At 46.2% G+C, this 24,917-nt stretch overlaps 1 protein-coding gene across 16 annotated transcripts in view; it reads left to right on the top strand.

Moving 5' to 3' along the window:
- Nucleotides 1–24,917, top strand: part of LOC142572341 (E3 SUMO-protein ligase PIAS2-like) — a 152,428-nt gene that overhangs the window by 60,629 nt on the left and 66,882 nt on the right. For all 16 annotated transcript variants that reach the window (XR_012826049.1, XM_075681378.1, XM_075681376.1 and 13 more), the window contains 3 exons: nt 1,955–2,340; nt 2,970–3,054; nt 19,223–19,349. Coding sequence is in view for 15 of the 16 variants with exons in the window: in XM_075681378.1 (XP_075537493.1) it covers nt 1,955–2,340; nt 2,970–3,054; nt 19,223–19,349 (598 nt within the window). In the remaining variant the exon portion in view is untranslated. The remainder of the gene's footprint in view (nt 1–1,954; nt 2,341–2,969; nt 3,055–19,222; nt 19,350–24,917) is intronic.

The raw sequence follows: 24,917 nt of genomic DNA, 5'->3' as shown, positions 1-24,917 counted from the left end.
TCCAAGCTCAAACACTGTGCCATCCTCAAGAACCCTTGATTAATAGACTGGATTTCTAAGTTACTTTACATTCACTTGCAGAACATGAGGTTCAGTTATGTAAACTGCTCTACCACTAAGCTGTTGTCTTTCATCCACGCAGAAAAAGATCTGTGCACTTTGCCACAACTATGGCTGCTACGTTTCACCCTCTGCTGCACTTCCTTCTATAAAGGGAACATATCATGAGAGTTTGGTGGAAATAAGATTGATTTGTAGTAATAAAATCAAACATGCTTTGCACGGTTTAAGCAACAGTTACAGGGTAAATTAGCGCAGAAAGTTGCAAAAAACTGTTGCAACATTTTGCAGTGAAACTTTGGTATTACTGTTCGTAAGTCAGCTATTAAGTCTTCCATACTTAGTGTTTAAAATCTCATTCTTTATATTAGAGAGCTTTAAAATAGGGGCCCCAAAAATCTTTGCGGATGTTAGCGTTGGGGCACGCAGGAGTGGAGTTTCAGAATAGGGCTTTGCGTTTGCAGATAGTGTCTTGCGCTGACAGCGCCACTGCAGTGTCAAAGAAAAGCTATTAAAAATAATTAAATAAAATATGCCATTTTATGATAGGAATACTAATTTTCACTTACGTGTATTCACGTTTAATTACAATTTAGAGGTTATTCTGTAAGCGGCAAACAATTAGTTGTGCTTAGTTTTGAGCAAATCAACTTTACTTGCCTTCACCAGCCAAGCTTAGCCATGTTAGGCCTACGAGCCATAAAATCCACAATCGAATTTAGAATCAGCGGCGTCTAATGAATCAATCTTCATAACACACGCTAGTTCAGAGAAAACAATAACCACAGTACTTATCCTAGCTTGTGAACTTCACGTGTTACCACGGATTGAACCCAGTTTGGTGCTAGGTTAAAGCCGTCGCTTCGATGGGTGCCGCCATGTTTGCTGATGCAAATCTTTTGGGGCCACTATTTGGGTTCCTGCTAAATCAGTGAAATAGCGTTCCCAACGCAAAACCCAAACGCAGTTTGCATCTCGCGCATGCGCAGTGGTTTCGACGTTATTTCTTTAGGGCCCCAAAACATTTGGGGCCCCCATTTTAAAACTCTCTATTGGCGTTAGCACTTCAATGTATGTGCATAATATTCTAAGGAAAGTTCACGCTTACAAGCAGTGCTGCCTACGTGGCAACAGGTGTAATAGCAGAACTGTGGCTTCCTCCATTGCATAATGGTGCACATTGTGCACTTTCACAGGCTAGTTCATATAGATGCAAAGTATAACCGTACATTCTAGTTCAAATTTTTTGCTGTAGCTCTCTTGGGTTTTCAAAAGATGACATGCTTCCAAATGGAAACATGCTAAACTGTGAATTGTGTAACACACAGTTCACTATAGTAAAGGCGTAGTTTTGCTTTATAAAACATCGCTTGGCTAAAAAGAATTTAGTTTGACTGTATACTACCTATGCAGTTGGACAGGAAACCATGAAAGCACGTAGCTATTATTGCAGTTATTCATAGTCCAGTTGCACAGCAAGGACAGTGTGTGCCTTGGAAAAGGCCACTTGTATGGTACATTCTGCTGATTCCTACTGCTCTACAACTGTTTTCAGCGATGCGGAGCCCTCTTGAGTTTGGAGCAGGAGAAAGCCTGTCCCAGCCGAATGTGCTAGGTGCTTCAAGAGCAATTAGAGCAGCCACATGATTGAGTTTCTGTCGGATCCCAGTTGCGCTCCCAGGTTGAAAGTGCGAGAACCTTCGAGTGCTTTGAGCTAGAGCACGGCACTCAGAATGAACCAGTTAAATGTGGTTTGAGCGCCCAATGTCAACCAGCCATATGTAAACTGCACCCTGAAAGTGCTCTAAAGCATCCAGTCGAATGTGCCATTAGATTCATACAGGCCTGTTTTGTTTCTGTATTGACGGTAGTCGTCCTCCGACATTCCTTTCAGGCGCCGATTCCCGTCCTCAGCTGTGGCTGCAGCTTCGCATGCAACAGTTGATGCAGCCGACCCGCGGCTCTGTGGTGCCACGCCTGGCAGTGGGCTCAAGGGTCCCAGCTCGTACTTGCCTTCCAGTGCAGCCAGCCGGGCAAGCAGTCTGATGACTGGCCACCATGGGGCAGGGGGCGGGGCGGGGCCACCGCCTCTGCACTCTGGCGACTACTCATCCAAGCTGCACCATGTGGCCCCACCTCCTCCTCCACCACCACTCATGGGTCCTGCGGGTGCAACAGGGGCTCCTGGCACTCAGTCATATCCCGTCCATCCAGATGTGCGTTTCAAAAGGCTGCCATTCTACGACATCATGGCTGAACTCCACCGACCTGCCAGTCTGAGTGAGTGCATCTCGGCCCCTCTGCTTTTTCAGTTGGCGCGGTGCTTTAGTAGTTCACTTTCAGAAATACAATCACTTTAGCCTGACTAGTACTAGATGTATTAGCCACCTACAGGCGGCAGCCTGTGCTTGTGGCACTATGCAGACTCATTATGCTATGTGCTAGCCATCTAGTGCTAGCCAGACAAAATCTCGCAAAAGTGATCAATCCCTAAAATGCAACGGTCATGAATGCCTCCCCTTTTCTGTTCTCCCCACCCCTGACAGAGCTAAACATGTGGCAGAAAGAGACTGCTACTTAATAAACTGATAATTTGCACATGCTTCGTTGCTGTTCTGTTGCTGTGATTCTTCTGCTCTGGCTTTAGCCACATTAATATTGTCCGCTGATGTGCAAGATTTTTTAAACAGAACAATAAATTGCTTCGAGGCAACTGTTGCATGTTGTATACCTTCAGCATCGACCCATGATAACCTTTGTTGAGTTGTGTGCATGGTCTGTCAGAACTGGCACTAGCTGATCACCTGCACATTCTTCAATGTTTTTTTTTTTTCCTCAGGACATTTGCACACGAGTGTTATTAGCTATTGTGATGCTCATATGTGCTAATTCTGTGTTTTGTTTCACAGTGCCCAACAGCAACACAAGGTTTCAGGAGAACAGCTTCGTGTTCCACTTCACACCTCAACAAGTACATGACATAGTCTCTTCAAGGTAAGCTTTAATGCTTTGCTTAGGGAAATGTCCATATCTCAGGTGCCTCTGACCCTGCACCTGAAAACCTTTTTTTTAATTCTTTATCGATTTTGATGTAACTTGCTGAGTTTATGTATTTCAGTGTGCTAGTTTTAAATATACATCCAGTTTTTTTGCAGAGTAAATAACTTTCCATAAATTCAAGAAGTTCAGCTTTATTGCATAATTTGCTTGGAGGTGAGCATCTACTGTTTACATGGCACAATAAATATCGACATATGAAAATACGAAAATAATTACAGTGATAGCATAAGTAGAAGCAGAGATAATGTGCCTCAAATACGACATCATCATCAAAATTGTGATTTTGAGAAAACAACAAAAAAACGTTTCGCAACAGATATGTTCAAAGACAGTTTGAAAAAATGGCACCACAGGCCATCAGTGGGCACTAGGTATAATTCATGGCCGTTTGGCCATTGCCAGTCTACGACATAGGTGAGTATGCACTGTGAGTGTGTTCACTTCAAAAAGATTATTAGCCGAAACCACTGAAAACGCATATAGAAAAAGTTCATATGTGTGCATACTGGTAGCAATGGCAAAAGCTCGTGTGAGGACAACATTTTGGAAGGACGAATTTGTGGAATGCAGTTTCATCTGACAGCGTAAGAGTCAAGGTTGCACTTGCGAAATCTGCATTACGCGACGGGCGAAGTTTACACATCCTCGCGGCCTTGACTGATTTTTTTCGGGGTGATGAAGTTGTCAAAAACAATGAATTGATTTTACAGTTGAAATTCTTTTTTCTGGCTTGCTCGATAATTCACTTTCTGGTGCCTCGTCAGTGTCCGAAAAAGATTTGTCGGTGACTATATTTACAATCGGCACAGAAATTTGAGATCCAAAGAGCAGCAGTGTGTGTGTGCTCAATGCAGGCCCTGTAACAGTACAGTCAACTTTTGTTACTACGAACCCCACATTAACAAGTTCCTCAAATTTAAGAATATTTTAAAAATCCCCGCCTGATTGCCTATATATTTCAGAACTACAAATTTTAATACAACGCGTATTTCAGAATAATTCACATAGTTTATTTTCCCCTTTATAACCGAGGAACATCAGTATTACAAATTCGGTTAAAAGTAACAGCGCTGCAACTCTCGCGTAAAGCAGAAACCGCGAGTGCTGTAGCTATCATCATCACATCTCGGTAGCTATAATCATCACCATGTCGAGTGCCAGCTGCTTCACCACAAACTTCACCAAGAACTTCACGACAAAGATTTGGCAATGTTCACGCAAGATCCAAAGATCAATGCAGCTAATGACGATGCCAAGAAGACGCGAAAGCAGTTTTTGCTGCAGGACAAATAGGATGTATTGCAATAAATCGCCGCAGGGAAAAAGCAAACAGACATGTGCAGACAGCATGGCATTGCTCCCTCGACCGTCGCAACCATATTGAAACACCGAGACAAGATTGTCAAGCTTCCGGCAATTGCAACTCGCTCCTACAAGGAAACGGCTGCGACTGGGAAACTATGAAAATGTGGACCAATCTGTTCTCGCATCGTTCAAAGATGCCACTCTGCAAAACGTTCCGTGTCTGGCCCGATGCTCCAAGAGAAAGCCCGCAAATTTGTCAATGCACTTAAAATAACAGAGTTTGACACCAGTGCAGATTGGCTTTTTCGTTTCCACCAAAAGGACGGAATACAGTAAAACCCTGTTAATTCGGATTTCATGGCACCGAAGAAAATTTCCGAATTAACTGAACGTCAAATTAACAAGGTTTCGACAATACAGTAGACTCTCGTTAATTCAAACTCGAAGGGACCCCAGGATTTTGTTTGAATTATCGGAAGTTCTTGCATATATGACTCTGAGCAAGATTACAGCGCACATTACAATTAATTATCCACTTAAATCATATTTTAAACATTTCACTCTTTAATTACACAGTAAAAACAGAGCAGAGGTGAAGGATCCAGAACAAGTTTAATGGAAATCTATGGCTGACTAGACCGTTTGAAGAAATCATGAATTGTTGATTGTTTTTTTCTTTACATGTGCATTAAGAACAAAGTTCTCTATTCCATTAAGAGCAGCCAGTTGTTCTTGAGAATTTTCTTCTACAGTCAGAAATTTGCGGACCTCGGCAAGGTATTGGAAGGCCTGTGCTGCTGTCACAGAGGATTGCTCTTCTGATTCCTCTTCACTTTCGCTGCTGTACTGTGCTGGCAGCACCTCAGCCACCAAGTCGTCCAGGGTGTCTTCCCTGCACACGCAGAGGTTATCATCGGCAGCCGCAAATTCACTGAGGTCAGCAGCTATGTTGTGTGCTTGGAGTGCAGAAAGCACTAGCCTTGCTTCATCGCTCTCCATTTGGAGGCAGTCTTCACCTTCATTTCAAGCGCAGTCAGGCAAGGTATCACTGGTGTGGTCTGGTATGCGGAAGGCATGCTGGAAGCAGTTCCGTATCGTTGCCAATGTTACTGCACTGCATGCGTCAGCTAGCATTCCCACAGACGACAGCAGTGTTACGCTGTACGACATGGAATTATCCATGCATATTAGCATCCTCTTAAGGAGTAGCTTTCTGTAGTTTATCTTCAGACATTTGATTACCCCCTGATCCAGAGGCTGGAGGACAGCTGTTGTGTTTGGAGGGAGGAATTCAAGACGAATTGCCCCCAGCCCCTCCACGTCACCGTGAGCGGGACAATTATCCACTATCATCAGTACTTTTCTTTTATCGCGCTTAAACCGCACGTCAAGTTTCCGCAGCCAATCCTCAAACAAAGATTGCGTCATCCATGCACGTGTATTTGCTGCATAAGAAATGGGAAGAGTTTGGACGCCTTTAAAGCATCTCGGACGCTTCGATTTGCCAAGAACGAAACGTTCGGGCTTGTGACTACCATCCATATTGGCACAAACCAAGACTGTGAGCCGCTCCTTGCTCAGCTTTCCGCCGGTGCAACGTTCCCCCTTGCGACACAATGTTTGCTGAGGAAGGCACTTGTAGAACAGTCCCATTTCGTCAGCATTATAAATGTCAGCCGGGGAGTATTCAAGCAGTAGGCTCTGAAGACGCGTCTGCTGCCAGTCGGTAGTAACCGCCTCATCGACCGCTGCCGCTTCTCCACTTACTGTTTTGAAAGTGAGGCCATGTCGCTCCTTGAATCGCGACACCCATCCATCACTACACTTGAAGTCTTCAATTCCAAAGTGCAAAGACAGTTGTTCGGCCTTCTCTCGCAGGATTGGTCCACTTACTGGTAGACTGCAGCTCCGAGCGCGCTTCAGCCAAAGAAAAACTGCCTTCTCAAGCTCCGGATGCGCCGCCTCCCTAAGCCTTTTTCTGTCAGGAGCGAAATGGCCTGCGTTGTTTCGCAGCTTGTCTTTCGCTTTCACAATCGTTGTCAGCGTACTTTTTGTGATTCCATACTTCAATGCCACAGAAGTCTTCTTCGCTCCAGCCTCAACTTCTTCTATGGCTGCCAGTTTTTCTTTCACAGAAAGGGTTCGGTACTTCCCCCGCGGAGACATGATGCTACCAACGCGGGCGACCGACCAGGGAAAGAAAAGCGCGAGCGGTCACGCGATTTGGAATCGGGCGATGCTACTCGCGTCACTTTCGCACCTTTTTTTTTTTTCCTTTTCTCGTGCTCTTTGTTTTTACGTCAGGTTTTACGTCAGTTTTGAGCGTTTTGACAAACGCAGGTGGACAGTCGTCATTTCCACAAGTTTTGAGGGTTATGTGTTTTAATTTCGAACTTCCTGCTTTGAACTGGCTAGCAAGCATGCTAGCAAGCCACGGAAAGTTGAGCAACAATGTGCCCTTCGGGAGGCTTTTGTTTTGAACGTTTGTTTGTTAGGCTCTTGTTCGCTTTCTTTTATTTTTTTAGGCCATAGTGCGCTTGTTTTAACATTTTCCGCTGTTGTGGTCATATAAGAAGTCAGATTTTTCACCAGTGGTGGCAACGATAGCCGATAATTTTCCGGTATGGACAAGCAAAAAGTACGAATTAACCAAATTGCGGTGTTTGAATTAAGCGGCCTTAAAATACATTGAAAAGATGGTGAACCAACCAAAAATTTGATTTTTGTTTGAATTAACCGAAAGTACGAATTATCAGAGTTTGAATTATCGCGAGTCTACTGTAATAACTCAAAAAATGCCTAAAACACGAACATACCTTTACTTCATGAAATAACTGGCTATTTTTGCTTGTTGCGCGCGAATTGCGCGAAAAGCACAGTTTTTCAGAGTTCTTGTAGGTGGTGCAGTCCGCGCAGACTGTAGGGAGAAACGACACATACGTCGCATAAAAAACAAAAATGGCGGCCGGTGGAGCAAGCCGAACGCACCGAATTCGATTTTTCTTCGTGTGAGTGCATTATGCGCATTGAAACACTTTCTTCCATATTAGTAATGAATAATATCGTTAATATCGGCAAGTTTGTGACGATAACGTAGCCATGTCCACTTTAAGGGGACAGAAACAGAGACAGGCGCACTTAGCTACCAGTGACATAGAAACACATGGCGAGCATGCTGCGGCAACTGCGGCATTTGTCTTCACTGCTATCCTAATATGGCACATTTCCGCTAAGGGGGGGCAAATATCTTAGCTGCGTTACAAGCGTTGGCATATGAATAGGGTACACTTCTAACGTATCAGTGTAAACGTGGCCACTATCGTTGCCACTAGCGATTTGTTATGTGCCCACGAGTGCAGACAAGGCAGGCGAAAAGAATCGAAAGGTGCCCTGTATGTTATTGTTGTTGACCAAAACCATTATGAAGCCTACAAATAATAAAGCTGAGGCAAGTTTGGTTGTAGTTTTATTATTATTTTTTTTTTTCATGGAAGGGCAGAAAGTAATGAAAGGAATGAAATGGGGCATCTGCTTAAGAATGTTGGGTGCGTGCAGACCACTTGGTATGGCTTCAAGAGTCGTTCCGCGTAGCATTCGACAGATGGTAAGTGCGATCATCATTAGCTAGACTTGGAATACAACATATCGCTGCAACAAGTTCGGGGTGCACCCCTGAATTTTGACGACAAAAATCAGGGGTGCGATCAGTATGTGAGTGCAATCATTATGCGAGTAAATACGGTATTTTTTGTTTGCCTCCATAGAGAGCAACATGCGCTCAAGCACTTGTCTTCTGTATCGGCCTTTCACATACTGAATAATTCCCTGATCCAGAGGCTGCAGGGAAGCCGTTGTGTTAGGCGGCAAAAAAAAAAAAAAAATGCAGCTGTATGTTTGTTAGCCCCGACAGATAATTGTGCGCATACAGTTATCTGGAACATTTAGCTCTTTGCGTGATTTTGCACAAAAGTGGAGATGCAGTTCGCGCAGCCAGGCTTGAAATATCGCTGAAGTCATCCACGCCTTTCGATTCTATCGCTAGTCTATGGGAAGTTTCTTTATGCTTTTGAAGCATCTTGGCTTTTCTGCTTCACTGATTATCAATAGCGGTAGCCACTCCGTGCCAGCCATGTTGGCAGCCAGCAAAGCTGTTATTCTGTCCTTGCTTTGTTTACCGCCAACGCAAGGGTCCCCCATAAATGTGATGGTTTTATCCGGCAGGGCTTTGTTAGAAAAGGGCCATCTCATCCACGTTAAAAGTGTCTCTGGCATCATAATCAGCTAGGCGTGCAGGTAATCGGCCGTCCAATATTCGACGCCTTCATTCACAGCCCCTTTCTAGCCGCACCGGCTTCGGAAGACCAGGCTGTGTCTTTTCTTGAATCGGTCGATCCAGCCTTCCGATGCCTTGAAGTCTTCTATGCTGAGCTTCAGCGTGTACTTTTCGGCCTGCGCACACGTAAGGGGGCTATTCAAAGGCAGCTGTGCGTCGCGAGGATCGGCAATCCATCTTAACAATGCTTCAAGTTTCGGGTGCGCTGCCATTCGCAGTCTCCTCCTGTTGTCAGCGAACTTGTCGCTGTCGTATGCCTGAAGAATCTCCACTTCATTTTTCATGTACATGCTGAGCGTGCTTCTCTTCACATTGAATTTATTCATTATGACCTGCCGAGGCACCCCTGCCTTCACGGCTTTCAATATTTATACAGCGGAACCCCGTTCATACGTTTTTCACCGGACCGGGGAAAAAAACGTAGGCAGGTAGTCTCGAACGAGGAAAAGGTTGCTGACAGAGAAGGCGCGGATTCCTGGTGCAATTATTATTTTCTAGAGAGGGCTGAATCGTACTCTGCACACTATATTTTCAACGCGGATGAGACCACATGTTTTTATCGGCTCCTGCCAGACCGGATGATGCACTTGAAAGGGCAGCAGTGCAAAGGAGGGAAGAAGTTACGTATTCACGTAACAGTCCTGCTCTGCTGCAATGCAACAAGCATGAAGAAAATTAAACCGCTTGTCATCGGCAAGTACGCGAAGCATCGCTGCATGAAAAACGCCATGTCGTTGCCCTACGACTACCGTGCCAACAAACGAGCCTAGATGACCAGAGAACTCTTTTTCCGAGTGGCTCATCAAATTCGACGACCAAATGATGAAGGATGTCCGAAAAATTCTACTGGTTGTCGACAGCTGCTCTGCTCACATTGTGAATGTTCACTTGACGCACGTTTGCTTGGAGTTTCTGCCACCAAACAACTCATCCTTGCTGCGACCCCTAGACCAGGGCTTTATAAAGAGTTTTAACGCAGAATTTCATAAGCACCTTGTGCAGCGGTTGATTATCAACCTCTGCCTAAAGCAGCCGACTGCAATTAATATTCGTCAGGCAGTGGAAATGCTCACAGGAACTTGAAGGCGTACACCATTAGAAACTGCTGGCGAAAAGCAGAGCAGGTGAACGACAAGAACCCATGAGATCTGTGGACCAAGGTTGCAGAACTGCTGCCCGCCGTCTCTTCCTTAGATCACTACGTGGAGAGCGACAGCGCAGAACGGCAGTGGACCTGACAACCATAAAGATTGCTAACTGCGTTCGCAACGTTTACAGTGACGATGATGACCCGAAGGAAGACGACTGTGGGTCACCAAACACAGAAGATGAGATCGTGTCGAACATTGATGTTTTAGTGCTCATGAACAAAGTCAGCATTTTCATCGCTCGGTGCAGTGATGTGCCCGATGAGGTATTGTGCAAAATGGACGATGTAGACGCATTCCTAATCGGTTGTCAGAAGAAAATAATTTATTTCTTCAAATAAAGCAGCTTTGAAGTTTGTGAAACATTTTTATTTGAGAGTATGCTTGCCTGCACACGTGTCTTCTGCCAAGATACAGTAAAATCTCGTTAATTCGAAGTCCTCGAGACCGCAAGAAATCTTCTAATTACCATATTTACTCTATTCTAGCGCACCCTCGATTGTAACGCGGACCCGTTTTCCATGACCAAAACATTTTAAAAAATGAAAGCCTCGATTGTAGAGTGCACCCGTTTTCCGTGACAAAAAAAAAAAGAGAGTACAATACTGCGCACCTTGTGCTTTCACATAGAAATACTATTTTCTCTAACTTGGACAAAGACAGATTTATCCCCAATACACTAAAGTTGCGATGAATAAAAATAGAAATGGAAAAGGCGTAACTTACCGCCAAGTTTTTCACTGCACTTGTACAAGTCGCATGCGCCAATAGATATCACTCGTCGTCGCTATCAGACAACTCGTTATCACTATCAACAGACCAAAGCATTTCATCCTCGGTGCCGTCCATGGCATTTGAAATTCTGCACTTTTTAAAGGCCTTGTTGACCATGGCAGATGGGATTGTGCACCATGCATCTTTCATCCATCCACCAGGCGCTGGGTGTAACCTAGTCTACTGCCTGTCTTCCCGTTTTCTGCGTTTATTCAATTAGTATGGAAGCGCCGACTGCGAAGACACGCCGAGTCCAGTGCACGGAGACAGACGGAAATCGGGCCGCATCACGGACGTTCGAAGGTCCCGAAACTTGCATGCGGGACTAGCGCAAGCAGAAGAATACAGTAGAACCCCGCTGTTACGTTCCTCACTGCTGCGTTTTCCCGGCTGCTACGTCGTTTTCATCCGGTCCCGGCATAGCTTCCATAGGATTCAATATATAGGGAACCCCGCTGTTACGTCGTAGCTGTGAAAACGTTCCCGCATGATACGTCGCAACTTAGCACCCCGAACCCGCCTGGGCTGAAGTAGGCAACGCGCCCCAACCGCCATTTTGGCTTTTGACGAGTTTTGGCTGGGCTTGGCCGGGCTTGGCTATGGAACTGGCTGCAAAAAGCCGCACGCCAGTTCGAGAGGCCGCACTAAGTGGCCATTCGTGAAAAATGCTCTCACTATCATCACTGTGATTAGAGTCACCGCATGGTTGTTGGACGGGTCGACTCACGGAGGAAGGAAACTCGGGAGAGGCCCTCACGTCACTCTTTGTGAAGCAAAAGTGAAACCGGAAGTTGGCGTTGCTCATGGCGTTGCTCCGCCTACCGGGACAGCTCTCCTCTCTTGTTTACATTTCTCCCACGCCGCGCCGCGCGCAACCGGGCTGCTCGGACGCGCGCGCTCCGCAGCAATACTAAACAGTCGTTAGCAGGTTAGCATGATTACGCCAAAGAGGGCAAAATTTCCCGCGGATATTCCTTCGTCCGTTGCCATTCCCGTGGCGCGGTGACGACGAGGAGCACGAGCCGCATGATGCCGGGCAGTGGCCAAATCCTAGCTTTGGAGTAGCCGTCGCGGCTCTAGACCTCCTCTGCAGGTACGTCGCACCTCACAGCGACGCTGACAGCAATGCGGCCTTCCAGGCTATTGAGAAACGTGTGGCGATTTATACCGAGCGAAAGAAACGGCAAGCCATCATTCTAGGCTTTTTTAACTACTAAGCGCACTCTGTGGAAATAAATTGTCTATAGTTGAAGCTGCCCTTTTTTTTCATTCATTTTCGGAGCTTTCCTCACTGTTGCGTTTTCCCGGCTGTTACGTTTTTTTCCCCCGGTCCGGTGAAAAACGTATGAACGGGGTTCCACTGTACTGTATTTTCGCCAGCAAAGCAACAAGGAAGGGTTTCAGTGGACCGAAGCAGGGCCGCTTCGCCGAAATAAAAAAGCTGCTTGCATAATACGTGCAAGAGCGGCGAGCAGCACAGCAGCCTGTGACGACCGATCTGTTCAAAGTACGGGTGAGGCAGTTAGCCCTACATCAAGGGCTAATGCAGAGTGACTTCATGGAAAGCAAGTGCTGGCTATCAAATTTCACGAAAAGAAAAGGCTTTTCTCCTTAAAGGTGGACAGGGATATGCTGAAAATTGGCCCGAAGAATATGAAGAGAAATTGCTCAGTTTTCAGTGCTACGTTTTGAAGTTGCGCTATAGAAACAGCTACCACTTCGACAGATTGGGAAATGCCGATCAGACGCTGCTCTACTTTGACATGCCTGCCACCACAACCGTTAAAAAGAAGGGGGCGAAGCAAGTGCGCATTTCGTCTTCCGGCCACAAAAAAAACTAGTCACCACAATGCTTTATTGCACTGCGGATAGACACAAGCTGCCCCCGTATTTTATCTTCAGACTTAAGATGCTTCGGAAAGGAATCGTGTTTCCGAGTGGCATGATTGTGCGCGCAAGTGAAAAAGGTTGGATGACCACGGACTTGGCCGCTGACTGGATTGATAACGTTTAGCGGAAGAGACCAGGCAGTTTGGGTCTGCATGGGATGCTTATGCTCGACGCGTTCAGGTGCCACCAAGCCATCACAAGATGGCTGCATGCAACACCGATCTTGTTGTGATACCCGGCAGCATGACATCGCAGCTCCAGCCACTAGATGTTTGTTTGAACAAGTCAGCGAAAGAGGATTCGGGCGCTCTACACCGAATGGCTTGTCAGTGGCTGCATTGAATTCATGCCCGCCAATAAAATGAAGTGTGCCTCGCTGCAGGACTTTGCTGGGACACGTACAACATAGAGGTATGCACATGGAGGAAGCTACAGCAGCTAGGCTAGAAGTGCACACGAGGCGGCCATTTTTCGAATGTTGATGGCGCTATGGTAACACGGATTTAGGGTCGTACTCGATTCTAACGTGCATGCAATTTTTGGGCACGTTTTATCACGAAAAAAGGTTCGCTTTAGGTTCGAGTAAATACGGAGTATGTTCGATTCGCCCACACTACTTGAACCAGTTCATGAAGTGCTGCGCCTTGCCATTTGTTTCAGCGGCGCAGCAATGGCACCCACAGAACCACAACGTTCGTTTCAAAAGGTGCAGGGCTGGTTCATGATTTTGCTGCATCCAATACCGTAAAAACCCGCGTATAATGCGAACCCGAATATAATACGAGGTGAAATTTCTGGGACGAGAAATGAAAAAAAAAAAGGTTTACCCGCGTATAATACGAGTGAGAGAAACTCGGGGAAAACATTTATTTAAATCGGACTCAGCGCTTCATTCACTGTCGTCCTCCGCAGCGCTTTCATCGGACAATTCCTTGTCTGACATATCCTCCCAGAGGTACTCGTCCTCGGTGCCATCGAGCGCGTTCGAGATGCCGCACTTCTTGAAAGCGCGACGCACAAGGTCTTCTGGGATGCTCGCCCATGCGTCCGCGATCCACTTGCACAGCGTGGCTGGCGATGCCCGCTTCAGCCGCCCAGTTGGCGTCACTGCAGGTTCACCTGACCGCATCCACTCTGCGTAGCACCGTTTCACCGCGTCCTTGAACGGCTTGTTGACGCAAACATCTAGAGGCTGCAGCTGAGACGTCATCCCACCAGGGATAACGACGAGTTCAGTATTACAATCACGCAACAGCTTCTTCACCGAGTCGGCCAAATGGCCACGAAACGCGTCCAGCACGAGGATGGATGGGAACGACAACAGTGCACCGGGCCGCCTACACCAAACGGACTTGATCCAGTCGAGCACAAGACTCTCATTCATCCACCCTTTCTCATGGCATTTAACGATGACATTTTTCGGCAGCTCACCTTTCGGCATTGTCTTGCGCTTGAAGACGACATAGGGCGGGAGCTTGCGGCCGTCTGCCGTGCATGACAACATGACGGTAACACGCGTCTTCTCGTTCCCAGTGGACCGGACACAAACTTGTTTCGAGCCCTTTTCGTGCACGGTGAGGGGCGATGGCATGTCCAGATAAACTGGTGTTTGGTCAGCATTGCCGATTTGCCCTAGCTGAAAGTTCTTCAACTTGCGCAACGAAATAACGCGGCGCTGGAAAGCCACCAGTAACTCTTCAAATGATTCCGGCAGCTTTTGCGAAATTGAAGTTCTCCGGCGCAATGAAAATCCTGCACGGCACATATACCGATAAACCCAATGCTTGCTTGCTTTGAAGGTGGAGCTCGTTAGGCCTTTTTCTCTCGCAAGCTCCCTGGCTTTTGCCTGCATGAGCTCCACGCTCACAGCAAGATGCGCGGCTCGCTGTTCTCGGACGAATTCCGTCAGTTTGAGTTCAATTTCAGGGAATGCCCCATTCTTCGGGCCGCGAAAGCTTCTTCGCTTTCCGCTGCACTCGAAAAGTGCTTCTTTTTGCCGTCGCCATCCGCGGATACTTCCCTCGGTGACGCCAAACTGCCTCCCGGCCGCACTGTTGCCGATTTCCTCTGCCGCTAAAATCACATTTCGCTTGAAAGCTGCCGAGTACTGCTTCCGTGCCCCCGACATCGTGCTCCTTCACTAAAAACGATGCACTTCGCGAAGCGCGGTTAACACGTGAACTGCCAAGGTCCGCACTCAACAAAGAAAGAAACGATGCCGTAGCCACGCTGCAATAGCGAAGGCAAGCCGTAGCCAGGCAGCAATAACAAAGCCAAGTCGTAGCCATGCAGATATTACGAAGCCAAGCCGTAGCCACAGAGCAATAACGAAACCAAAACTTCGAGCCGAACTTTGAAATTTTTGTCCGGATCCGCATATAGTACGAGGCGGAAATTTGGGACGCTAATAACAGGAAAAAAACCTCGTACTATACGCGGGTTTTTACGGTACAATGACGGTGCTGACTAGGTGCAGGCATACAGGTGCCAAGCAATGGTGCAGTAGAAGCAGCACATGTGCTCAAACACTGTTTAAACCCTGTTTACGCACGTCTGATGTGTCTACGCAAGTGTGATGTGTATTTACGCCCCAGAAGCCGATCATCCCTGTAATTCAGGACCTCTCAAACTCATGCACTCCGTGCACATTAGTCTGACATAACGCCTGCATCGCGTCTGCGCCTTCGCATTCATTTCAAGTCTTTCGCTGGGCCTGCACCTCGGGAATCGAGCTGCACAATTTCTGAACTTCTTGTGAACCGCCGTGAACTTGTTCACAGTAGTGCAGGCGAATTGAACAGACCCACGGTAAGCGGGTTTTCGGATTAAGGGGGGAAGTGGGTCTTAAAATTTTTTTTCTTATTTTTGGGTGAATCTTTAACAAACTCCTCTGTCTGGGGTCATTTTTTTGTGCTGATTTCAGATCTGTAATTAGATTTTTTATAGCTGTAGCAGTTCAAAAAATATTGCGGTATGAAGTCAAATTAATTTCGAACTCGTTACGGGGCTTTTTAATGATTCCGTCTTGCTAAACCAAAAACTAAATGCATGACACCATTGCTAAAGACCTACTGTAGGGGGTGATGCTATTTTTATTCATTTGGAAGCATTTTGTGGACAGGAAAACAACGTTGCATTTACTATGAACATTTCTTTCTAATTAGCAGCAATTACTATACCTGAATGTAATTTTCATGACGGCGCAAGAGTAATAAAAATAGCATCACCCCCCAGATCATTTCAATACGAATAAAATGATACCACCCTTGTCATTTTTGGCCAAAGACAACCCAGAAAAAACACTCGTAAGGCGGAGTACAGTGTGCAAAATCATCGAACTGAAATAAACGCATTTGAAGTTTCAAACAAATGTAGCTTTTGCTGAAGTGAATCTACAGCAATACAAATGGCACCATTTTGAAGCTCTATGTTTTGTAAGAATGGCCATACTAAATGTGTGGCTGCACACTCTCAAAATAATAGCACACATGCCAATGAACTAGCACAAGAAACTTTATTAGGCACCATGCTCTACAAAGAGCATGGTGCCTGGGTTTCAAACCGAAGTGTAGAACTCTGTGTGGGCATGAATATAGTTCCAGTGTTGTACATGCAGGCTGCCTGATTGATAGAAATCTCCATTACAATCAGTGCGGCATTTTTTCATTTGGTAGAATTGACCATGTTACTGAATGAAGGCTCTGAATGTAAGTAACCTTCCAAGTCATCTTCACCTGACAGTGGCTGTGGAACTTAGGATCAGAGAGCCAGCGATAGATATGCAGCTGCTAGGTGCTTTCCAGAATTTTACTTTTGTATGATGCCTCGATCACTTCTGCAGCCAGGTGTGTGCCAGCCCAAGGGGCCTAGTGAACAGAGCTCATGATGAGGTTCTCTTTATGAAGGGGCGGTATGATAGATATTGTTACGAGCAATCGTGACAATATGATAATAGAGTGAACGCGCAATGTGCTTGGTTGCGAGTCCGAAGTGCCGATGTGCGATATGCGTAGCCGCAGATATAAGGAGCCGACGCGCGAAATGCCTAGTCGCGGGCTCGAGGAGTCGACCCTCGATGCGCTTATTCGGGCAGTCCGAGGTGCCGACGCGCGAAATGCCTAGCGGCAGGCTCGAGGAGTCGACACGCGATGCGCTTATTCGCGCAGTCGGAGGCGCCAATGCCCAAAATGATTAGGTGACGGTTCGAGAAGTCCGCGCGCGATGTGCATGATCACCGAGTCGGAGACTCCCTATGCGCGAAATCTTTAGCCGCGTTTCCGAGGGTTGCGTGCGCGATACGAATTTGTCACGAATTCGAAACACCGAGTGCTGAAAGTCTTAGCCGCATGTCCGAGGATTCCGCGCGTGAATCTTGGTTGCGAAGTCCGCGTCGCTGATGCTCGGAATGCTTAGCCGCGAGTCTGAAACATCCACAAGCGCAGGGATCGGCCACACTACTGCGATGTCCGCGTAGCGCCCGTTTTGACACGTCGAGATTACGGCGAGTGGAGACATCAAACTCGCGAGGTGCGAAAAGCCGAGCAGACGACGCGAGCGCCGGACCAATGGCGAACCGCGCTGGAGTCACGTGGCAGGCGCGGCCAATCGCAGACTCCGGCACGACCTTCAATCATTTGCTTTTTGTGCGCTTGTTTCTGTATGGAGGAGATCGCTGAAGCGGCAAATTTGAAAACTGAGAAATGCGCTTTCCAACGAGACCAAGATGGCGGCGCTCGGTCGCGCTGTTCCGGAGATATTGTGGCGTGAAAAACGCTGTTCTTTCTTGATTTCCGCGAGATTTTTTGCCACCTTGGCTGATAAAACGAATTATTTAGAGCACTTCTAACTGGTTTACAGTGATGATAGTTCGGTATCAGAAAGAAAAGGGGTTACAGAAACTAAAGATGAAATTTTCAAGAAATCGATTTTTTGGCCATTTTTCGCGATGTAAAACCCGCGTCCCCCCTTAACTGAACAAACAAAAGAATGCAGCCCAGGCAAAAAATTTCCCTGCAGGAATGCGCTACCTTTATTTGGCAATCTTTGGATTACTTAATGAGCTTTTACTGTAGCAATGATCAGTTATAACGATCAGATTTTTTTTCCTTGATATTGTTATAAGTGGACTGCACTGTACTCTATGAAAGTCTAGTCATGATGCTCCTTGGATAAAAAAGGAGCCAACACTGCTTAAATTTTGGAAGTTAATGTTTCCGTGGTCTGCCAATTCAGGTTAGCTATATTTTTGGGGATTTCACAACGAAATTTTCGCTTTGTTTATTTATTTTTTTTGTGTGTGTGCATAGGGGGGGGGGGGGCACTTTCATTGTAGCGGGACTCGACTGTATATGCAGTCCTGCACTATGAGTGGTTACGTTATAAGTGGTATGAGTTGTAGCTAGTTTCAATCACCGTAGTTCGATGAGCTGAAAATGCTGGAGTATAACTTCTGCAAGATGGTTTGTGTGTCCCTTAATGGCCCACTTTGTTTCTATGTGTGCATGTGCAATATTTTGATTACTTGCCACATATCTAGGCCTGTCTGACGAGCTTATCTTGCATGAGGTGTCTGGGAATGTTCTCACAAGAAGCCATTGTTCATATCCATCTGTTATTAATACACATTTTAATACAGTCGACCTCTGCTAATTCGACTCTGACATGTCCAAAGAAATTGATTGAACTATCCAGTGGGTCAAATTAAAATGCAGAAAGTACGCCAAAACACACTGCTGATTCATTTGCCAGTATTTGCTTGAGTTAACACGCCTCTGAATCAAATTTATGTCAACTTTATATGTATTACTTAAAAGGTTCTGACCAAGGTAAAAACCTAACGCGCACTGAATTTTTAGAATGGTGGCCGAATTCCTAAAGTCAGCTTCGCTGCACAGTTTTTAGTCCCTAATACGGCCATGTTATGTGGTAAACCATACAAAGGCAGTTTTGGTTTCGTGCGCAATTGAACTGCGCTGGCAATTTTCGGCACAATTTCCTTTGAACACAAAAGATACCCTCTAGAACTAAATACCATAATTAGACATTGTGAGATATTGTTATTACTTGAAAATCTTTCTAGGGTGTGCCAAAAACCGGTGTTTTTGATGGGTGGTCACATGTGTTCAACACACTCATTGTCCCATAAGCTCTGCCGAGACATACGCTGCCACTAAAGGGGTTGTTATCAGGGTTGCCATAGGGATCAGGAGTGTGCGTGCCGACTGGCCAATTAGCATCAAAATAAATACTTGGGCGCATAAAAATGCATATGCAGCCAGAACCTTCAGTCAGGATCAAATCAACCGAAAAATTGAATTACCCTGGTATCGAATCAACGGAAGCCTACTATATAGTTGTACAAGTTCAGTGAAATACTCACCTCACTGAACGATTGGCAAGTGATATCTGTAGTAGTGCTGTTTTGCTGGGCTCAAGCATTTTGTATTGCAAACGGAAGGTGCTGTACACAGGACTTCAAGACAGAAAACCAGATGGGATGGGTGATGTGTATTGTGATTTCTGTTACCACTAGCTTTGGCAACTGGCAAAAAAAAAAAAAAAGAAATTACAAAGAATCGAGGATTACTAGACAGCATTTTTTTTTCTTGTGAAATAGTGCCTACTCATCACATTCCAACATTTAATATCCCAGGGACTACAACTTGGGAGCAAAGCAAGACTTCACAGTGCAAGTACAGCTTCGGTTTTGTCTGCTGGAAACAAGCTGTGAGCAGGATGACAACTACCCTCCAAGCATGTGTGTCAAAGTCAACTCTAAGGTAGGTGTATTCAAACATTCCTTCAGGATGAACTAAGGCAGTACGAGAATTCGTCATATTGGCCTTAGCACCAAGCAAGCTTTTCAGAGTTGGAAGCTTTGCATCCTTGTTTTTCTGTTGAAGGGAATTGTCAATAAAAAGAAAGATGCATGCTAAAGGTGCTAATGCTCGCGTGTGCGGCTTTTTTCCCCAAATCAAATGTAAAATCTTTCCTTTGACACTAAACTGTCTTGGAGACACAGCCGAAAAGTCACACATCAGCTGCACAGTTAAACAGTACAGATAAACCTCCTTATAACAAAGTTGGTAAATTGGCAATTTTCTTTGTTAAATAGAATTATTGTTATACAGTCGAACCCACTTATAACAGTCCCAGATATAACAATCTGTCGGTTAAAGTAAAAGCTTGTTAATTCACAACTCGTTAATTCGAAATGTTTGATAATTCGAAGTTGCCACCACAGTCCGTCCAACAATGTATTGAAAGCAATATGTACTGCATCCAGCTAATTCACACTGCATAACCAACAATAATTCCAACTCCGTGCCATCGCGGATCGGGAGAGTGCTTAGTGCACGAAAGCGTGTTGCCAACGCTGGCGTCGCGTTGCTGGCCATGCCGCTTTGCTATTTCCATCTCCGGCCCATTCTTTAGGCCTGACTGACTGGAGAGAGACGAGCTTGCACCTGGCCAGCCATGGCCAATGCCTCTGTTGCAGGTCACTTCTCTCCTTCTCTCAAGACCTTAAAGATAAAAACGCAGACACAGCGCTGCGTGCATATTTTGTTTTCTTTTTCTTTCTTTACACCTTTACATCTTTCTGTTACATCTTGTAGACTATGCTCTTTCTCCACGAGATCTGCCGAGAAGCGGCACCAGGTAATGTCTGAAAGATGGCGGCCATGATGTTTATCGGCATTCTCAGTACAAAAAAGCATAGTTTGAGATTCCTGGCTATTACACATAACCCGGGATATGTGTGTGGCCGCCACCTGTACGTATAGTGGGACTCTGTAGCATGCAGCCGGTGCAGCTACGAAAGTACAACGGAGACCAACGTCGTAGCAGGTTGTGGTGCGGTTTGTGAGTGCATTTTAGAGCGCAGCTCGTTCCTGCAGCACAAAGGCGCATTTATAGCCCGACGTTTTCGGTGCACATTGCTTGCGGCCACTCACGTTACACCACTTGCACTGGGCCAGCCGAAATACCATCCCCTCTAGACTTCGACGCACATGCGCATGAAGAAAGCGGTTTCTGCGGCCTTCTGAGGTGGTGGTGTGCTTCTCCATCTGTCTTAGCTTAAGGGGGGACACTGTTCTTCAAATAATGTTCATGATGTTTTCCATCAATATTCATGAAACTTTCCATTCTTGTTAAGACTTATGTGTTGATTTCAAATATGTAATTATTTTTCCAATAGGCCATTTAGTTCTGAAGATAAATGAAATTCATTGTTCATAATTTGCACAAACAATAGGGGGGGAAAATGCGCTACAAAATTCATATTAGCACATGCCTGGGTACTAGAAAACATAAGGAACACAATGGTAGGAATACTGTTTTGATACATCAAATATTAGCAATTTTATAGCAATTCAATCTTTACTGTTCGAATTGTGGCTACCTCGCTGTCTGTTCTAAAGCAGAATAGAAAATTTTTAAAGCATAAATTCCAAAATCTGACCCTACCATTGTGTACTTTGCACACTCAGCTACAAGCCACAACAAAAATTATGGCTCTATCTGCTTTGAAGGCAGAGATATCGCCGCGGCAAATCAGCAACAAGTCAAAAGTCGGCGTTTCGAGAAAACGAGAAAAAAAGGAATACATTCACTTTTAATCAAAAGTGCAGAAATAATTTTGCATTATTTTGCAGTGAAAGTGGCTAAAAGCCACCATTAATGTAGTCGCTCTGACCACGGCCACCCAAATGCGGCAAAAACATCATTTGGCACCTTCGCCGATTCCCGGTGGCTTGCATCGCGCGCGCGGCAAGATTGTCGTTCACGCGGGTAGAGCTCCACGTCAACGCGATATCGCCGCAACACGCGCACATGATAACGATCTTTATGGCGAGGCCAGATTACCGTTCGCTTTTGCCTCCTGCGACGTTGTCGCCGCACACTTTGCACTTCACAAACAACATCAGTGCATTCACGGAGTCCTACTGAGGATACCGAAGCCTGCCTCGGCGTCGACTGGCGCGGCTGCAGCGCCGTCGGCGCGAGTGAGCAAATCCAACACCCGCTTTGTTGCTGGCGTTGACGCAAGAACTTGAAGTTTTTTTGAGCATTCATCTCCCTCTGCAAAAAATCCGCACGCTGCGACATTGCAGCGTCACGCCGAACGCGGCCGCTGTCCGTAACGATTTCACTCATTTGTGAGCTGGCTAGGCCTACTTCGGCATCGTCCGCGGCTTCGGCATCATTTGCGGTTGGCGGCGAGCTACTCTCGATGCTTTCAGAAGCAATAGAGCGCTTTTGAAAGTTATAAGCTGATCGCTTCTTCTTTTTGCCGAACTTGTGCCTCGTAATGAACTTCCCCGGTGGACTGGACATCGTTGGGCATGTGCCAACAAAGCTACGAGACGCGCCGTCGCGTCGCCTGCGGAGTGGAGCAGACGATGCGAACCTCGCGCAGCCAACCACAGCACGCGTTTTTGGTCATGTGCGCTAGTCGACGAATAGGGTCGCGCGTTCGGCCTTTTTTCTTCCCCGGATTTCAACGTCACTGGCGTACTGACAGTCACTTTTGGCGGGAAATTAAAGAAGGAAGGCTCCTCTTTCCAACGAGACCAAGATGGCTGCGATCGCGCGCATAGAAGAGCTATGCGTCGCGATAAAAAGAGCTATTTTTGCGCGGAATTCAGCTCACAGTGATGTTATAAATTGATATTGCGGACGAAATACTCTTCGCTGAGATTCGAAACTTGGTGAATTAAAGGAATATTAGCTGTAGAATTTGAAAATTTCATTTTCGAAAAATCGATTTTTTCACGATGTTTTTCGCCGCAAAGACCCGTGTCCCCCCTTAATGATGTCATTCGTCAAAGGGAAGGGTATAGAAGCCTTATAGTCTGGGTGGTGTTGGCTTGGCACTGGGTCATGAGTCTGCGCTTCTAGACGCCGATGCATTTTGCATTATAGTTGTGCGAAATTTGAAGTATCTCTGAAAGTGACGATTAAAGAATGTTACACACCTTTTAATTCCACTTGTGGTTAATAAAGTCGAATAATTTTGCTAAATTTTGAATAAAGTCGAAGTATTGCATGCTCTCGATTACTATGATGTTTTGGCGGTCCAAATAATTTTTCTCGAATCCGGTATTGCAAACTCTCAATTACTCTGATGTTTTGGCAATCCCCATTAAGTCCAAATTATTGTTTGGTCGCTGTACTGAAATCGTGTATAATCACACTTCGTTATACAGTTGACGACTGATAATTTGGACTCCACGGAGAACATAAGTAAGCCCGAACTATCGAATGACGAAATAAACATAAATAAATGTATCCAAACAAGATGATTTTTTTGACGTTTCAAGGCCCCTGTGCAAGGAAACGCAGGTGGACATTGTTATGCTTCCGCTTACGTGCAACGAAGTCCACCTGTATTTCTCCCAGTTATATGTTGTCTCTACGCCGATGCAAAGACTTCAAAGGCTTGAGTCAGATCTGCATGTGAAGGCTCCGTAGCACGCACCACATATCATCCGAGTTAGTCGCAGTTTGACAATGGGAGAACTTGCTCAATTGTTTTGTCATTGTTCAGCTTCAGTGTATGACGACACTGCACTGTCGACGTCTGTAAATGTAATGGCGGCAGGAATTGGCACACCGCAACCTAGCAGGTCATTCATAACGTATCCATCTGAACTTGTTGTGGTAGATGGCAGTTCAGGCTCTTAGTTTGGAGTTGGACTGTCGATAACTTCACAAGAAAGAATTCTTGGAGTCAGCAGAGCGCTTTCTGGAATGCATACAAAACAAACAAGCAATCACAGAATGGTGGAACGCTGTCCGAAACGCAAATTCAACAAAACAGCAGGCGTGTGTGGTGGTGCCGAAATGGATGTGATGATTGCAGTGTTGATGCAACCTCACAATTCAGGCAAAGCCTGAATTGTGAGCCATTGTGAGGCAGATCAGCATTTGCACTTAAATCTCTGAGGCGCAGTGCTGCGACCAAGGCAAGGTTTGAAGATTATCACCTAACGTGTAATCTCCGAGGCCATACTTCATGTCTTGTTGAGGTTGCCAGAGAAGATAATGACGGCAGATTCGGCGTACGCTACAGCCACGAACAGAGTCTGAATAATCGAATTTAAAGCTGGCGGCTGTCCGAAATATCGGTCATCCTTACGCATTAAGTCTATAGGGCCATTGGCAGTGCTGCAAAGCTGTCCGAATTACCGAGGGTGTCCGGATTATCGGTGTCTGATTTATTGGTCTGTGACTGTATCGAGGTACTAAATACAGCCAACGACCGATTTTTCGGACATGCCTGATAATTCGGTCGCCTTCGTGGACTGCCACTTACCGCATAGTCAATGTACAAAAACATCTAAAATTTTGGTCGCAAAAAGCCCTTCACCGTCCCATTCTCTGGACCTTTTACCATAATCATGGGTCCGAAATGGCATTAAGGCCGCCCCACATTCAGCGTTTCTACCGGCGTTTTCTGGCGTTGCGTCTCCCGGCGTGGTCGCATGAACGGCGCCAGAGAGGGCGTCCAGCCACACGAGCGGCACGCGGACCAGCGCCAGCGCAGCGTCGCACAATGTGACCAGATTTATTTTACCAGATACCTCCTAAGCTAATTGTGTAATATCAATGAAAAGAGCTGTCATAAGTATTCTTCAATGAAATACTTATGCCCTTTGCATAGTTTTACGCTAAATAAAATATTCAGGGCTGCGTAGAAAAATTACACAAGGCTAAGCTTCAGAAAACTGGCAGCAATATCGGCGTGAACATCACGAGCGGTCGGCGCGTCGGCGTGCGAAGCTGAGCATCGAGGGTTCTTTATTCTATGATAGAGGGGGAAGTAGGTGCTTTTTATTGCTAGACACCATACGCCACATCATGGAAAGAAGGCAGCAGCTTTTGCTGCTAAAAAAGAAGCTCCTGCTTCTCATTTGGTACACCCGGCAGGACGATGGCGGCGACTTCAATCCACAAAACGTTTTTTTTAACACGATTCTTGTGTTCCTTGTGTTTGGTCTGCCACAATATCGGCCTTGCTTCTACAATGGCTATAAGAAGCTCGTTATCGATGTTCGCCGGTAGCATGATTGAAGCAACCAAACAAACAGCAATGGCGGCGCGAACTGCGAATCTGCGGAAGTTTCTTGCAAGAGTTGCCAGCAGCGCGGCCACGCCCTGCCACGCGCTGATTGGTCGGCGCTGTCGAGCCGCTTCCGACGGCGGCGGCGAGATCTGGTGTCCCTTGAGCACGACGTTTTGGCTTGGCGCCAGCCTCAGCGTCGACGCCGAGCGACGCCGGGTGACAAAACGCCAGAAAACGCCGGGAAAACGCTGAATGTGGGGCGGCCTTTAATCAAAGC

Source organism: Dermacentor variabilis, chromosome 2 (assembly GCF_050947875.1).
Source record: "Dermacentor variabilis isolate Ectoservices chromosome 2, ASM5094787v1, whole genome shotgun sequence".
In the NCBI taxonomy this organism is placed as follows: domain Eukaryota; kingdom Metazoa; phylum Arthropoda; class Arachnida; order Ixodida; family Ixodidae; genus Dermacentor; species Dermacentor variabilis.
The sequence above is the reverse complement of the archived record's forward strand: the minus strand, read 5'-3'. Positions and strand labels throughout refer to the sequence as shown.